At 42.4% G+C, this 18,389-nt stretch overlaps 1 protein-coding gene across 5 annotated transcripts in view; it reads right to left on the bottom strand.

Annotated features, from left to right (window-relative positions):
• Positions 1-742: 742 nt before the first annotated feature.
• Positions 743-18,389, bottom strand: part of MGAT5 (alpha-1,6-mannosylglycoprotein 6-beta-N-acetylglucosaminyltransferase) — a 135,903-nt gene continuing 118,256 nt past the window's right edge. For 4 of the 5 annotated variants that reach the window (XM_074873710.1, XM_074873711.1, XM_074873709.1 and 1 more), the window contains 4 exons: positions 17,662-17,778; positions 16,779-16,853; positions 9,809-9,966; positions 743-8,135 (listed from right to left, as the gene is read on the bottom strand). In XM_074873710.1, coding sequence (XP_074729811.1) covers positions 7,937-8,135; positions 9,809-9,966; positions 16,779-16,853; positions 17,662-17,778 — 549 coding nt within the window. In that variant the 3' untranslated portion in view covers positions 743-7,936. The remainder of the gene's footprint in view (positions 8,136-9,808; positions 9,967-16,778; positions 16,854-17,661; positions 17,779-18,389) is intronic. The other variant, XM_074873713.1, reaches the window with a different exon arrangement.

Raw genomic sequence — 18,389 nt, 5'->3', positions numbered from 1 at the left:
GATATTGTACAGCTTTTTTGATATAGGTGTTTACAGCCTCCGAGGTGATTTAATGTGCACCTATAAGCACCCTGAGCACATGCTCTGCTCCCCTGAGATGCCAGGTCCCGACTTCGGGACAATTCTGGCAGACACTCTCCAGGGCACCTCGGGGGGCTCCTGCAGCCCCCGCTGCTGGCAGCTGCGGGGACCCTGACCTGGCCTGGGAGCGAGGCTGACTGAAGCAATGCGGGCACATAGTCCAGAGTTTCATGCATGAGCTCTGGTTCCATATGCAAGTATTTCATAAGCCAGCCAAGCTCTTCACATTTAATCTTGGATCTTGAAAGACAACACTCTCTAAAGCTGTTGTTTTACTACAACGTAGCTTTTGGTTTTGAACTTCAGTCTTGTATATCCGTGTGCCACTGTGCCATCCCACAGTCTTCCTTGTGTGCTGGAACCTTCCAGGAAACCAAGAATTCCTAACTACTCCTCCTCCAGCAAAACTGCCATCCTAAAAGGAGGCTTGACTTTATCCCTTACCCAACTTGGGTTTAAAACAGAACAAAGCAAACAGATAATTACTTGCCTGTTGTTCTTACGGCCAAGCGGTGGGTAGATGGGACTGTTCATGCTATGACTTACCTCTGCAGAGGTGGGTCAGCAACTGAACTGCCAGGATAAGCCACACAAATGCAATTTTGTCTAAATGGAAGCTCACAGACTTCCCATTTAAGCACAAAGCAATCATAAATCCAAATCACACAAGAAAAAGGTTTATTGAAAAATAAAGTTCTCCCTAGATTTTTTCTACAACAGTGAAAACAAAGCATTTTTCTATGCCATTAAAGTACAGACATTTACTTTTCTAAATAAAAAATTTAAATTAAAAAAATCCCATCCTATTGAACCCCAGTAACTTGACAGTATCTGAACCACTGTGTTCTGTTCTTTCTGAATCAAACTGCTTGAACGTAATATAGTGGAACACAACCATTTAAATAAAACAAAGGATCAACCTTCTAGGAGAGAATTCAAACCAAACACATACAGTACCAGCCTGACCCTGAAGTTCTCATGTACATATAAAAACTCTCATTGACTCCAAATTATTATCTGCAAAAAGCAGCAATCTTTTATTTTTACAGATGTCAGTAGGTTTTTTTTCCAATTTACAGTGCTACAGGGATTATTCAGACTTTGACCCCCTTCATCCATGGAGAGAGGCTCCCCCAGGGAATGATCCAGACCAGAAACCAAAGACCTGCCCCCCACTGCCCTCCGGAGGGCTCCCCGCAGCTGCCAGCCTAGCAAGCTCAGGGGGATCCACTTCTCCAAGCTCAAATTAGCTTTGCAATATTTCTTTCTAGTTTTCTTTTAGCTCTCTCAGAATCTTCAGGGTAACTCTTCTCATAAAATTTACTCTTTTTGCCTTTGGTAAAAACTGCCATTTCCTTCTCCTCTGCTGTATTCCTTTGTGAAAACCAAACAAACCCATGACTTCTGTAAGATGGTTTTCACTGTCACTGTACTGCCACAGACCTGTTAATGAACGTAACAAATTAGTTCTGGGGATAACCCTATTAAAGTTAGCTGCCCTCAGACAGCAATTTAACATGATTACCTATTTGATACTTCAAACCATGTTGCAGCTGCTGGAGTTCGCGCCAGGATGCGTTGCATGCACTTTGCCGAGCGCCTGGCCGGCTCCAGTAGATGCTGTAGCGTTATTTACATGCTCTCCTTAAAGCCAAGGATTGTGCTGGCTCCTGCAGGGCTGAGCCTCTATGGTGTGGCTGGCCCTGAGCGGAGCAGCACGGGCCTGGGGCTGATATTTGCAAGTAGGCCAGCGCAGTGCAATACTGATGTATTTTCCTGTACAGAGCAGCAGCCGTGTGTTATCGTCGCTGTGAAACGTGAGGAGAGCAGCTCTGCACGGCTGCAGGTCAGTGAGCTCTGCCCCGCCGTGACAAATTCTGTTCCCATACACAGCCCACCTCAGCTACATGGCACCTGCACCAGCCTTCCCAGTGGAGAGAAGGGGATTAGGCCCTTGATTACAACTGAATTTTTTCGAAGCAGTTTCTGCATGTGGAAGGTGGAGTTACTACTCTTTTTATCAAAACTTTGAGACCTGATTTTATTTATCCAATAAACAGGTGGCTGAGTGCTGTTGAGAGGTCTCCTGAATTAAAACATACTACTGTACGTTCATAATTATATGACTACGTAAAGGATTACACCTACAAAAGCAAGACTTTGGCAATGGTTGCACTTCGTTATTTTTCCCTGGAAGAAAGAACATGAACGATGCCTCATCTGAGGCATTCTGGGGTTCAGCCTCTGGTATTTTCAACACATTCCTACAGTAAACATCTTACACTTGATACACAGAGTTTGCTCTTTATACATTCCATTTAAATATAATATTTGGAAATGACTAATTTAAAAAAATCCCTATAGAGCTGCTTAAAAATACGAAGATGAGAATTAAGTCACTGCCCATAAAACAATATGTTTTGATGTTACATTTACAGCAATATTACTAAAGCATATCTCAATGAAACCATATCTGTCCGTGGCCTTTTCAGCCTGAACGAAAGCATACATCTGTCAGTGCAGTATTCTCCTCAACTCTGCAGCGGTCCCTAAACAGATGGGACCAAAGGAGAATGGCAAATGGAAAGAGATCGCCAGTCAAAAGCTGAAGGCATAGCAGCTGTGGGACAAACATCACAAACAGCCATGCCAAAACGTTAGCACCCCTGGAAAAAAGACTGTGAAACTGGAAACTGATAACTAACAGTCTCTTTAAAAAAAAACAAGCAACAAAACAACAATCCCCCCACCCTCCAACTCCAAAGTGTAGCCTGAAGAGCTCTTTAACCAAGTTTTCAACTGATACTTTAATAATAAGTAACATCAACTTAATCCAAGGTGATATATGCTGTAACAGCAAGAAAACTGGCTGCTGCTATGTGTACGATGCAACCTGAAAGTGTTTGGTCTTTATCTTGTAAGATAGAGTGCTTTATATGTATTAAAAAGGGAGAGTTGTTTTTTTAATTTGAAGAAAAATTAATGGAGGAGTTCTGAAGCCAGTGGGAGTCATGAAGTTAATTAGACTTGGATGAGATTGTAACCAGCCTGATTCATCCCATTTAATTTATTTTACTAGCAAAATCTGGTCCTGAAATGCACTATGAGCAAAATACATACCTGAGAAAGCAATTTAGATTTTGTTTATATGAAAAGTGCTGCAAACTTGTAAATCATCTTTGTAATTTAGACGGGCCACTCATTCTTGAGAGGGGAGGGCATGTCTTTCGTATCAAGGATAAATCGAGGACCTTGACTAGGATTTTAAAGAATAGTAGTACAACATGAGCAAGTGAGGAGAGAAGACATTGGCTAACAACCTGATTTGCAGCTGCCATCAACAGAAACTTTGAGCACGTCTGAATGCTGTCAGGAAGCGAGTCACAAAAGCCGGTACATGTATTTGGAGCAGAGCTGAGCGGGGCAGATGCAGAGTCCTGGCTGTCTGCAACCCCGTTCTGTGATCTCCAACCGAAACCTGATCGGCAGCTATTTTGCCAAATATTCTTCTTGCAGAAAAGTAGTAGCATTAAAACCACCTGCAATAAGCTGAATATCCAGAGTTCCCTTCCGCACTGAGAGTCGTAAATTCAGGTATCATAAAAGGACTGTATTCTCCTGGTAGCACCGGGAACCACCCCGTGCACCTCCATGTACAGACGTCTTTATCCGAAAAACCAACGTCTCACAAACTTTAATGGGGATCTTCAATTTTCCTGCTGATCAAATCAGATGTGGCTGTTTCTAGAGGTTTCCGGTTAGCATTGTCTCCTTGGGGAATATAACGGCTTTTGTTTGCTCTCTGGTCATTGAGCAGACATCCCATCCCAGCAGGAGCTCTCATCTCATGTCAAATTACAGATATTCAGTAAAGGGTATTCTGCTTGCAGAAGCAACGTTTTGCAAGAATTATTAAAGTTATAGTATCTTTTATCTTATTAACCCTTACCTTACAGTTTTACAACAGATTTCTCCACTACTTAACAACATTCAAAATTCATACCGCTAAGTTGTATAGTCATCAAGCACTATTTTTACCTGTAATTAGTGTTCCATTATACTTGTTCAGACAGTGTCCATATTCCAAACACTCATCCAAACCCCAAAGAAAGTAAAAAAAAAGGCACATAAACATTAAATATTTGTAGGAGAAACATAATCTGATATAAACAAGCAAACACACAGCTGCAACTATAAATTACAAAAAGAAACATAGAAACTAAGCAAAAAATGCAAAAAGCAACTCTATTTATACATGTGCAAATCAACTTGCATATATGAAATAAATGAGGTTTTTATTGGCATTTTTAAACAGTGTGTATTTAGCAACTTTACCTTTCAAAGGCAAGCCTTTTATGTTAATTTTAATAAATATGTAAATGCTTCTCTCAAGTTTTCTAATCTCGTAGGAACAAGATTTTTGAAAAAAACTAGGTCACATACAAAAATACAAAATTTTAAAACAAAGAATGTCTTGATATGATAGATATGTTTAAAAGCTTGTAAAATGTTTTTATATTCAACTTTTGACATTTTTTTCCCATCAACTGCTGATCAATATATTCAAATGCAAGTCATGCAAAAACCTGATTTTTGAGTAATGGAAGCTGCAAGCTTTACTGTCAGACTAAAAAATAGTAGCACAGTCCCATCTCTAATATCCTTGTTTAAGTGCAAGAATTGGACTACACCTTTATTCTTTAATTAGGAAGGAAAACAGGTATGGGACTTGGACAGAAGGCTGCCCTCTGTCCTGAAATGTGGAGAGATATATATATATATATCATACGTTTTAGTAAATCATTCAAAATTTTAAATAGTCCCTCATGGATTTGCCTGAGTGCTTACCTGCAGAAGGATTCACTTATTTATCAACGCATGAACAAACACTGCTGTGTGATGGGGGAGTGCTGTATCAGGTTTAGTGAGTAACGTGTACAAAGTTTATGCACTTACAGTTCTCATGTGATCGTCTCTTTTTACAGAAATTTAGACTGAAGCTGTATTTCACAGAAGTAATATTTCTTCTTAAAAGAGAGTTTAAAATTAATAAGAGACCTATCAAATTATAAGTCTTGATTCTTTTTTAAGATTGAGTCTTCTCTATAGATTCCAGTGGAAGTAGGATCAGACCCAACCGATTCCGAAGCCAATGTAGATGTTCTTTCCCTGGCTGAAATGCAAGCGGCATTGGTGTTTGCTGTTTCATTTTTGCCAGTATGCAGTAATTCAGTTCAGTAGACTAGAAACAGTGCTACAGCATGAAAAAAACAGAGCTTATAATTGACTCTCCCTGCTGTGGTAAAGGCAAACTTAGCACTGAGCAAAGCACTAGACCAGAAAATCTTATAATAACAAATACCAAAACCCTCCCATCTTTAAAGGTTTAGAGGCAAAATAAAATGCAGTATGCCCTGCGGACCATACAGTGGGGGGGAAACAAGCAAATATGTATTTACAGCAAGGAATTACACTACAGCAAAAACTACGTCTTTTGCATTCTTTAAGTGCACACATACAAATCTTTGTTTCCGACGTAATTCTGTGATATGTCATTCCAAACTAAATTCCTGCCTGAAGAACCCAAATTCTGCTGTTGCCTTTACTTTGGGCACCAGGCAGAAGCATATATACTTTGATATGCAGGATCTTCCAGTTGCACAAATATGCACAGGTATGTGGGGAATATTTTATATAAATACAAAATGAATTGTTGCACCTGCTCAGACCCATTTCCAATCCTCCTCCCCCAGCTTTTCCAGGGTATTCAAACTATGGCAAACTACATTTGTGCTGACTGAAGCAAATGCTGAGCTATGGTAAGTGTAAGGTTTTCATACTAGTTTGTGTTTGTTTTCTTTTCATACAAAATTTTGCCTCCTGTTATAGAACCCAGCTGTTCTGTTGCTGGAAAATTACTCTAAACTACAGCAGATTTTATCATCGTACTGGTGACCCTGCTGTTCAACAGCTCCCACACACCCTTTTTGGATACTCAACAATCTCTCAGGATGAAGCTCCTGTGTAGTCCCCAGCAATGGTATGGAGTGTTACAGGAGTGCTGAGGCAGGAAATGAAAAACTTGAAAAAGTAAATTCACTGCTTTTAAATTGAAACTGTAAATATATTCTGTTCTCTTCTCTGGTCTTGAGAATTTATCCACGACGAAATAGCATTTCCCTTGCTTGGTCTTTGGTAGGTCAAGAGATACATCAATATTCACACACAGATAATGAATGCTGGTTACAAGAAAAATCTGAACCAACCAGATATATCCAAGAAAGGAAAATTTAAAGTATCTGTGCTTTTCACTATTACCTGGTAATGTTGGTTAATCTTTATGAAAAAATGCTTCATGTTGATTTGAGGTTTTTTTCCAGTATGATCAGAGCACATCCAAATTGTAAACCTGCAGACTATGACCGCTTTCAAAATACACTGCAGATCTGTTTCTCACTAATCTTCATATATCATTTTCTTTCTTACAAGTGGTGCTGTCAAGCATGCCACCTTCTGCTGAGAATAACAAAAATTACCTCTACAAAAAGAAGGCAGTTTAGAAGATTTAACTTGCTGCTCTAAAAAAATGAAGTTTGATTGGAATTCCAAACTCCTGAATTGTTTTATTCTAAATTTGTAACTGGTATGCCTGCTAGAAAAGAAAAAAAAATAAACCCCCCCCCAAACAGAAAAACAATCAAAAACCCACGAGACTGATCGATACTTTTCTTAGCAGTTGTTTGTCTCCTCTTACTCGTTCTTCTGAAAAAAATTCTCTTTAAAAAAACTAACTAGTTATGAAGACATTTTACATTTCTACCGTACGATAATTATAGTTAGCTTAGTTTAACCTTTCTATGTCATTCAGCAACACTTTAACTACTGGAAGCCGTAGCAAACTGAGGCTCTAACGATAATATTGCTCCAATGATGCTGAATACTTTTTGCTTCACACAGTATTTCTAGTAGACAGACTACAACAGAAGCATGGGCAAATTCCAAGGATTACTCTCTAAATGGGACCAGTAAACTGTGACAAGTCCATTCCAAAAATGGCAGTATGTTTTTGTAGCTTTTCCACACTGAAGAATGCCACAACCCTAGTCAGTTGTCGAGTCACCAACATGTGTCACATGCTGGCAAGTGCCTATTTGCTCATTCATGATACTCTTGTTTAGACTGCTTCGATGCAGCGGCTGTGATGCAGACAATACCTTGTTGTATACAAAGATTTTTTAAAAACAAAACAAAACAAAAAAAGAACTGGGCCCAGATAACCCAATAACAGGGTACAGAGCTATCTTGTGATTCCAAGTTCTTGTGAAGTAAACCACTTTATAGCCAGTCAAGCTAAAGCAGTACCCAAAACAGTGCACCCAGAATAAAATGTTAGTCCTCCCTCCCCTGTACCCCTTCCCTCAAGCACACTTTTTTCAATTTTCTACTGGAATGAAGTTGAGATCCTTTAGCTAAGCATGATGAGGGATGACCTAACTCATTAAAAAAATAGAAAACACTTCACCCAAACAACAAAAAAAAAAGAAGTTTGATGGGTCTGGGAATTTTCTACAAACTATTCTGTGCAGTCATCTTCAAATCACTGTAGAGCATGAAACTCATTTCTCTTTGCAAACAGATGAAGGAATCTGAAGAGTTACACTGCAAATGTTCTTATAGGAAAAAAAAAATCAGTTAGCTGTTTGTTATGAATCCCTCCTCTCTTAGTAGATAATTCTGCCCAGCAATGATAGCTCTGCCTGCAGCAAAAAACCTGGACAAAAGTGCAGGAAGTAATAAGTAGCTCCTCTCAAAACTACTTACATTTTGTCCTCAACTCAAAGAAGCTCTGCTGCTGCTATAGGCAGTCTTTACAAAGTGCAACCTGCCCCTTAATATAGTCTCTGCAGGGGCAGATTCTTCTGTGGGTTGGGTGGGATCCGGCACAGCTGAACAGTAAGAGGTCACCTTGGAAAACACAGTGCTTCCTTCTTCCATCGAAAGAGGGGACCAGAATATCATTTGCAGACTCCATGGTGAGACATTCGATATTATGCCTAAAAAGCAAAGCACATGATCTAAATCACAGTTTACAGGAGTTCGGTACAGTTTTCATCCTTCCCCGCTAAAAATAAAATAAAATGCTATATTACATCCTAAATCAAGTACATTTAGAATTGCAGATTTCCAGAACATAACTCATTTCGCCTCCACAGATTCTCTCTGCAGAGGGCAGTGCAGCCTTTTCAGCTTTACTCCGTTTCCTAAAGATTAATGAAAAGAAGTTAAAAAGGGAAAAAAATGCTTTTGACTGTTCCCCACAGCATAATATTTAAATACACCGTGGAATTCTAGCAAGACAAAACCAAGAATCTGAAATCAGGAGATATTCTGATTGATTTCAGCAGGGCTCTCCCCCAGGCCAGGCCCAACGTGCCGGGCAGCCCTGAGCAGCTCGCGGTGAGGACGAGGCGACGCTGCTGTGCTCCAGCGGGAGCCGCTCAGAGCAGGACCCGCTGCTCCGAGGAACCAGCTAGCGCTAGCTCGCTGAAAAAAGAAAAATTCCACTTGCCATTTTCTGACCACAAAGCTTAAGCACGAGGGTATAGCAATTCCGGCACTGGCTTGTTTTTCACTTATTCTGGAAACATTGCTAGCTTTCAGCATTTAACAGGGTTTTTTTTTTTCCACAGAATTATAATTTTGTCTAGACAGCTAGAAAAGAAGCCTGACACAGTTTTTATATGAGCTGCTTCTGAACTCCACTGGAAATTACAACTTTTCAAACAAACTACAAAAAATACAAACCTTCTACAATTAAATTTAGCAAAAAGTAGGGATAGAAAGCCTAGAAAGCAGGTTCCCTAGCAGTCATTTGTTGGAGACCAGTTTTGAGTGCTTTGTTTTCATTCTGAAAGGAACACAGACATATTTGCAAAGAGACAGCACCTAAAAGCAACATTAATTTCCTTAATGCATAGCCGGTAAGCTTTATAAATTGGTACTACTACCTCTAATGCACAAGGGTTCACAATTCTTTACCTAGGACAATACCGGCAAAAGGTTTGCAGAAACAGTAATTGCTAATTGCCAGTGACTACAGATGGTTCAGTCTGGATGTTAATTGTGACCAAAGAGGGAGCTCAATAAATAAAAGCAACACTTTCTAAGAGCTATGTTCAAAAATTATGTGATAGAAATCACACAATGTGTACAGAGCTCTATTTACTGCAGCAAAAATGCATTTCGTTTCTGACCCAGCTGACTGAGCACAGTTAGGATTAGCTTTAAGAGTCACTCAAGTTCACTAACTCTCAGGGTATGGCAAAAGCTATGGAATAGTGCACCTGCTCAGCTCAGCCAGGGCTGCGAAGGGTCCATCTAAACACAATTATAGTCCTGGCATCGCCAGCCCTCCATCTTTGTGCAGCGCCAGCAACCCAAAGTGCCTGAGTAAAGGGCGTGCGTGGAGGAGATGGAGGGGGAATAAAGAGATGTAAATTTTTGGCCTCGGAGCTGTACTCCCCATTGCAAAAACACATGCTATGTGGAACGGTGCTCTCAGCGCAGCAGTAACTTCTCCCATCCACTGCTACGAAGGATGACAGCTAACCTCACAGCTGTGAGTGAGACAGCACTTCTCACAGAGTTCGTACACTAATCTGCATGAGTGGCAAAACCCCATGCAATAAAGACACCAAATAATATGTTTGTGCTTTTAAGTACTTACCTAAGCAGAGCTTTGTCCTTGTTAAGATGCTGGAAGAAGGAAGGCTCACAGATGAGCTGGCTTTCCTGACAAACTTGTTTACAGGATTTTCCAGGTTCAGCAATTTTTACTTGAAGGGCACTTAATGGGGGCCACATCACCTGCCCGTGACAGAAATCCTGCAGTGACAAATCACATTTTATTATGATGCATCCAGTCCCTTGACAGCAATTTTCCCCATTAGTAAAATAAGCAGTTATCATCACCCAAACACTCATTTTGCAGCAAATTTCAGTTGTATTAAAATCAATAATTTAAGCACATTTAAAAAGATTTTTTTTTTTAGCATGAGGGAATTACCACCTTTGATTGAAATGTGGTAGCATCATTCTTCCCAAACAAGCTTTTTTCCTACCTCTACCTTTTTTAATTTATCATAAGCAACTCTAGTTAGTCTCTCTACTTCCACACACCCAACCTATTTTGGCTTTCTCAGTGACTCCCGTTTCACTAACTCGGTGTTAGCAGAACTATTTTTATAACAGCACAAATATCAGGAGGAAGTTCTAGTAGGAAAAGAATCCCAGAGGCCAGTTACCCTGTAGGCAAGAAATGTCTCAAGAGGCCCATGTGGAGAACCACGTGGAAAGGACCAGGGGACTCGCAGCGTTATGGAGTGAGCTGAACTCATAAAAGACTAAAGATTTCTATAAAGCAACCAGATTCAAAGAGTTTGTTTGCTCTTCTTGGTTGAACTGCTAGTAAAAGTGCTCTCCCAACACTGAAGAAAATTGGCTATAAATAATGCATGTAGTCGTGTCACCGCAGCAGAGAGAGGGAAGGAAGAAATGATATCTGAACACACCTGCTAGCAAAAAGTATTCAAAGACAAGTTCTTATAGTCTTGACATTTAAAATGAAAAAAAGCATAGAGAAAATTGTAATCACTGGTTTTATATAACAGTCCATGATATTCAGCCATTATTTTAACATTTGGCAACTCTCATCAAAAGGTGATCCAAAAATGTGGGCCCAGTCCATCATGGTTTGCTTTCACCTGACAAAACTAATACTTGTATGAACAGGTCCCACACCACGACCCAAAGCTTAGAAAGGCTGAACTACTTGAAATTTTAATGAAGCTAAGCTATAAATCATTTACCAGTTCTCAATAGCAGTTTTTTCTCTGTTTAGATTTCCTCTGCTGAAGGAGGAAGTTCTCATACTCCCAGGTCTAACTATGAATTTAATATTATACAATTATGAATCACAGAATATCCCGAGTTGGAAGGGACCCACGAAGATCACAGAGTCCAACTCCTGACTCCACACAGGGCAACCTAAAAGCTAAACCATACATCTAGGAGTGTTGTCCCAACGCTTCTTGAACACTGACAGGCTTGGCGCCATGACCACTTCCCTGGGGAGCTGGGTCCAGTGCTTGGCCACCCTCTCAGCGAAGAACTTTTTCCCCAAGATCCATTCCGAACTTCCCCTGATGCAGCTCTAAGCCATTCCCTTGTGCCATATGCGAAAAACCCAAGTAATTTTAGAGCATATTTCTGGCAGAATATTAACAGGATCTAAAAAACCAGGTTAATAACAGATGGTTGGAGGAACTTTTTAATGAGGTAGTTTCAAAAAGGTAATTTTGCTATTTGGACTTAAGCGCCTTGCTTATTCTGTCCTTCTATAAATCAATATTTAAAATACTAGATGCAGGAGTAAATCTACATAGGTTCAAAATTCAATCCAATACCGTAATATATACTAATGTAATATACACAATATAATACTGTAACATTGGATTGGATTCACAGCTAGTGCAGGCATAAGACAAAAGTTTTTCCAAGACACCGAATCACTTGTGAGGCTTTACCACTTGCTGGGGGATTGCGCTTTTAACATCTCTTAGCTGAAAATTATTCACAAAACCTGGGCACAGCCTCCCATTTCCAGTCCATAGCTTGGCTGGAAGCCTTCCTCAGCTTATGGCACCTTGAAGCATGTCTCGAAGCACATCACCTTCACAGGTACCAGTACGCAGTGTTTGTTTGCTGTCTCTGGCTAATTTTCCTATCAACCACCAAAAGCAACCTAAACTTGGTATCTTCACCCCAGTCTAGCTTGCCCCACAACACTATAGGCATAAGGATAAAATAAAGATGTTACGTGGAACAGAAGGTTAAGCTTCACCAGAGACAGCGTTTATGTCTGTTTTACCTATAACCACTATTTCAAGGTTGAGACAGGCCTAGCCCTGCCATCAAAGGACGTGTCCTCCTCCCTCTGGCTCTTCTTACTCTTGGATGAATGTCCTCATTCCACTCTCTTTGCCAGGCTCTGGCGCTCAGCTGACCCTCTGCTGAGCCAAGTCAGTGTGCTAACCTAGGAGAGCCCTGCCAAAAACATTTTCTGCTGGGTTACCAAGTACTCTGCTTGACCACATCTTTCAAAGTCAGCATGTCTGTTCCATCAGCCCAGCCTGCCTCATCCAACAGCTCCCAGGTTTGCAACAGGGAATCCCGCAGCTGCTTCGGCTGCAGTTGCCTGGCTGCTCCTTTGACAGCAGTGCCAATTGAAGCAGTCCCACCCTTTGGTTCCCACCCTGTGCTGCCGCTCTGCAGAGCTGACACAACTGTTTGTGCAGCCACAGAGCAAAAAGGATCAAGGGGTGGATTCAGCAGATGGCACAGATGCACCTAACAGCCACGCTGGGCCGCTGGCAGGGGCAGAGCACTGGCAGGAGGGAGTAGTTTGGAGTGAAAGCTGTTTGAATCCAGCTGAAGGTGGCACTGCTAAATGTGAAACCAGAGCTCACAGTAGTTCTCTTCAGCCCCTAAAGACCTTCAGCCCAGCTGCTGGATCTGAAGATTCGAGGAATTGACCAAATCTTTCCTGTGAACACTGTCCTCCCTCCTGATCCTGAGCCAAGGCCCCAAAAGGGAAACTCCTGACATCTCCTTTAAATCCTGCAGTTTCACTGTCCCATAGGGTGACTTGTTGGTGAGTGTATCTGGCCCCATCCTCTTCACATTCAAACATCCCCTGAAGACCACACTCTCATGGTTAATGCTCCCCACAACCTCTGAACCAGATCAACTCCATGCATCACTGTTCCCGTTCCAAGCTTCTGCTGCTTTCTCTGTTCTGCCTCCCACCACAAAATCTTCCAAGTAAGGTCTCAAACTTCAATGCCTCTATGCAAACACACATAGCATGGGGAATAAACAGGAGGAGGTAGAGACGTGCGCACACCTGCAGGGATGTGATCTTATTGGTATCACAGAGACATGGTAGGATGGCTCCTATGACTGGAGTGTTGGAATGGAAAGATACAGGCTCTTTAGGAAAGACAGGCAGGGGAGACAAGGAGTGGGGGTCACTCTCTATGTCAGTGACCAACTGGAGTGCATGGAGCTCTGCCTGGGGATGGATGAGGAGCCGACCGAGAGCTTATGGGTCAGGATTCAAGGGAGGGCAGGAATAGGAGACGTTATACTGGGAGTCTGCTACAGGCCACCCGACCAGGAAGACCAAGGGGATGAGACCCTCCACAGACAGACAGGAGCAGCCTCACGTTCACAAGCCCTGGTCCTCACGGGGGACTGCAACCACCCCAGTATATGCTGTAGGGACAACACAGCAGGGCATAAACAATCCAGGAGGTTCCTGGAATGTGTTGATTAAGACTTCCTTCTCCAAGTGATAGAGGAGCCAACGAGAAGAGGTGCTATGCTGGACCTTCTTCTCACCAACAAGGAGGGGCTGGCGGAGAATGTGAACCTCAAGGGCAGCCTTGGCTGCAGTGACCATGAAACAGTGGAGTTCAAGATCCTTAGGGCAGCGAGGAGGGCGCACAGCAAGCTCGCTACCCTGGACTTCAGGAGAGCAGACTTTGGCCTCTTCAGGGATCTGCTTGGCAGAGTAACATAGGATAAATCTCTGCAGGGAGGAGGGGCCCAAGAAAGATGGTTAATATTCAAGGATCACCTCCTCCAAGCTCAGCGGTGATGCATCCTGACAAAGAGAAAGTCAGGTAAGAATGCCAGGAGGTCTGCAGGGATGAACAAGGACATCTTGGACAATCTCAAACACAAAAAGGGAGCTTATAGAGGGTGGAAGCAAGGACAGGTAACCTGGGAGGAATACAGAGAAACTGTCTGAGCAGCCAGGGGTCAGGTTAGGAAGGCCAAAGCCCTGAGAGAATTAACTCTGGCCAGGGACATCAAGGGCAACAAGAAAAGCTTCTATAGGTACCTCTGTGAGAAAAGGAATACCAGGGAAATTGTAGGCCCTCTCCGGAAGGAAACGGGAGACCTGGTTATCCGGGATATGGAGAAGGCTGAGGTACTCAATGGCTTTTTTGCCTCAGTCTTCACCAACAAGTGCTCCAGCCACACCGCCCAAGTCGCAGAAGGCAAAGGCAGGGACTGGGAGAATGAAGAACCACCCACTGTAGGGGATGATCAGGGTCAAGGACATCTAAGGAACCTGAAGCTGCACAAGTCCATGGGACCTGAGGAGATGCATCTGTGGGTCCTGAGGGAAGTGGTAGATGAAGTGTCTGAGCCACTATCCATCATATTTGAGAAGTCATGGCAGTCCAGTGAAGTTCTTGCTGACTGGAAAAGGGGAAACATAACCCCCATTTTTAAAAAGGGAAAAAAGGGAGACCCAGGGAACTGCAGGCCATTCAGTCTCACCTCTGTGCCCAGCAAGATCATGAAGTGGATCCTCCTGGAAACTATGCTAGGGCATATGGAAATAAGGAGGTGATTGGTGACAGCCAACATGGCTTCACTAAGGGCAAATCGAGCCTGGCAAATTTGGTGGCCTTCTACAACTAAGGGAAGAGCAATGGACATCATCTACCTGGACTTGTGCAAAGCATGTGACAGTGTTCCGCATGACATCCTTGTCTCTAAATTGGAGAGACATGGATTTGATGGATGGACCACTGAGGGGATAAAAAATTGGCTCCAACATCTTTGTTGGTGACATGGACAGTGGGATCGAGTGCACCCTCAGCAAGTTTGCTGATGACACCGAGCTGTGTGGTGCGGTCGACACGCTGGAGGGAAGGGATGTGCCATCCAGAGGGACCTGGACAGGCTGGAGAAGGTGGGACCGGCAAACCTCATGGAGTTCAACAAGGCCAAGGGCAAGGTCCTGCCCATGGGTCGGGGCAATCCCAAGCACAAATCCAGGCTGGGCGAGGAGGGGATTGAGAGCAGCCCTGCAGAGAAGGACTTGGGGGTATTAGTGGATGGAAAACTGACTGTGAGACAGAAATGTGGACTCGCAGCCCAGAAAGCCAACCGTGTCCTGGGCTGCATCAAGAGAAGTGTGGCCAGCAGGTCGAGGGAGGGGATTCTCCCCCTCTGCTCCGCCCTCATGAGACCCCCCCTGCAGTGCTGTGTCCAGCTCTGGGGTCCCCAACATCAGAAGGACATGGACCTGCTCGAGCAGGTCCAGAGGAGGCCACGAAGATGCTCAGGGGGCTGGAGCACCTCCCCTGTGAGGACAGGCTGAGAGAGTTGGGGATGTTCATCCTGGAGAAGAGAAGGCTTTGGGGAGACCTTATAGCGGCCTTCCAGTACTTAAAGGGGGCTACAGGAAAGGTGGGGAGGGACTCTTTATCAGGGACTGTAGGGACAGGACAAGGGGTAACGGTGTTAAACTCAAAGAAGGTAGATTTAGATTAGATCTGAGGAGGAAATTCTTCACTGTGAGGGTGGTGAGACACTGGCACAGGTTTCTCAGAGAAGCTGTGGCTGCCCCCTCCCTGGCAGTGTTTAAGGCCAGGTTGGACGGGGCTTTGAGCAACCTGGGCTAGTGGAAGGTGTCCCTGCCCATGGCAGGGGGGTTGGGACTGGATGAACTTTAAGGTCCCTTCCAACCCAAACTGTTCTATGATTCTATGGTTTTGCTTCATTTGACATGTTAATCGGGCTCAGCGCTAATAATCACGATTAAGCATCCTGGGGGCTGTGAAACAATGCTGGCTTTTGACAATTAGTCAAAGCAATGAACAAAATTACAGTGCTCTATTTATTTCCCAGAAGCACACAGTACAGGCCGGGGCATAGCCCTTGGGGAAGGTCCAGAGGGGAGAGACAGGTTTGCCCCACAGATGCTATCTTGAGATTGTCTCTTTTTCTCTCCCTTACACTGAGTTCCATTTCTTCGTGTATTGGCAAAAGCTCTCAATTATAGCTAACTCAAGCAGAAGAATCAAAAGAAGCAGAGATACTTTTACGGGCTATGTCATCAATACAGCAGCAAAAACCTTAAAGCGTTTATTGCCAGGAAACTGGAAATAACTTATGTTAACTACACATCTGACCTGAAGTTGTGTTATTCTTTATTACTGTCTTTAATACTGTCCACTTTCAGAAATACAAGTACAGGAGCATGCCCAGTGCTTTTGATAGAAATCCTGGCAATTAAGTGGCATATGAGAGATATAGGTTATTCCTATCTCTCTTCTGCAGCAGCCAAAACAAAAGGCAGAGCTGGCCACTACAAGAGATCTGGCCTTGGGCAGAAGTCCAAGCAGACATACTGTTTCTAGAAATCAGAATCCCATGTAAATCTCTGCAGTTTATTACTCCAATTCAATATCTTCTGCTGCTCTCAGCTGGCAATAATGCATGGGGACCAAAAGTCCTTTAAGTAACTGGTTTCCAAACAATTTAAGCCTTTATTGATTGAAATTAAATACTTCAGAAATCTGCTCAGCGGCTTTAGCCTAAGTGCAATTCTACCACAAAAGTATCGATGTTTATGTGATAATTCATGATCCAAAGATTTTTTTGTGTGTACACAGTTAAAGAAGTCACATATACACTCAAAAATTACTTTGCCTTTCTGCTTTGATGTAACACCAAGGACTGCATAGCTACTGAACAGCAACAACACCGAGAAGCTTTGAAATGGAGAGTCCTCCCTCTCCAACATAAAAGTCATCCACAATAAAAGTTCATACCTGTCTTTCAATAAACGCATTCATCCTCTGAAGCATTCCCTCACATGTAAATTCATAGGGCAAATAAGGGTCAATCTGTGGAAACATAGTGTGTTAAGGTTAGAGGATTTTTTTGTTTAAACGAACTTTGTGGTGTGCTGTGTGGTAGAAGCTTGTATTCCAAACCCTACATTATAGCTTAAGTAGCAACAATAAATGCAAATAAACTCATTAACAAATCACAATTTCACAAAACCATCAGCAGTTTAAGCTGATTTTTGCTCCTTTGTAAAAGGCAATGAAAGTTGCTCAGTGATTATCTTTAAGGAATCTCAGGGAATACTGCAAAGTAAGAGATACAAAACTAGCCTGAGACCCTCTGGGATTCCAGAGCTCATGTTATAACTTAGTTTCAGTTCTGGAGTTGAAGTGAGAAAGAAAACATTATGATAAAAAAGAATGGATACCTCTGAAAATTACTGCAAACTTTTTTTTTTGCCCTCTTGAAGTGCCCTCATTACAATTCCACACTGTAAGTGCACAAGCACTTCAGTGGCAGTTATGTCAAGGCTACAAAATCAGTCAAGAGTTGATGCTCCAAAGAATCAACAAGGAAACTTCCTCACTGAATACACAGAAAATACAGACTACTGTATAATTTACATATGAAATGCACATTTCTATATCAATTCACTCATGCTCATTTTTTTCAGGTAAAAACCTGGCCTATCCAGTACTAAAACATGACAATCAGATACCACAGCTATGCAATAATAAGTTTCTTCCCTATATCCTACTGAAGTGCAGCACACCGTTTTAATGAGACTAACATTAGGAAGCACTCTACATGTAGTACACAGTACATCCTCAAGTGTTGATGACAAACTGAGGATACATTTCTTACCTTTTGATTTAAAATTGATTTCACAGCTTTCTCAACTTCAGAAAGATCATTGATGTCAACAGTCCAGACATGGGGCTTCCCAATGTAAACTTCAGCATAGGGATGCTGAGATGTCAACTGAAAGGAAGAAAAGATATTGGTAAAAATCAGTGTGTCAAGATATCCTTCCCTCTCACTCTCTTCATCAGACTTTTTGGATGAAATGCACTAGGATAATACAAGAACTCAACTAGAATCTGTCACTGTCATTCCTTATGAGTTATCTTTCAGATTTTCTGTGTTTAAATTTAGAGAGTGAATTTAGTTGGAAAACTGAAGACCAGATAGTAACGCAGATCACAAGTAACATTTGTGCACCTCTGATTTGTGGCTTTGATCATCATAATGACCCACATCACGGAAGACTCGATGCTTACTGAAATTACTTTTACAACGTGACCCTGCTTCCCCACAGCTCATTGACAGAGCAGCCCTGCATTTTCACAACCTGTAATGGCTATCAGTCCTGGTTAGACCTGCATGACTGGCTTCAAGAGATGTCATCGTTGCCCTGTCTCACCTTCAGATGTTGTTCTCGCCCCATCTCTACATCAAATTTCAAACATTTCCAAGCTTCTGTGAGTAGTAGTGAATAAAGAATCATTTTTATCACTTAGGATGAATTCTGACTCTCTCTGCTGATAGTACAAGAGTAATTTGACCTCAATAAGACTGTTAACTGATATTTT

The sequence above is a fragment of the Strix uralensis genome, chromosome 6 (genome assembly GCF_047716275.1).
Source record: "Strix uralensis isolate ZFMK-TIS-50842 chromosome 6, bStrUra1, whole genome shotgun sequence".
NCBI lineage: Eukaryota > Metazoa > Chordata > Aves > Strigiformes > Strigidae > Strix > Strix uralensis.
The sequence above is the reverse complement of the archived record's forward strand: the minus strand, read 5'-3'. Positions and strand labels throughout refer to the sequence as shown.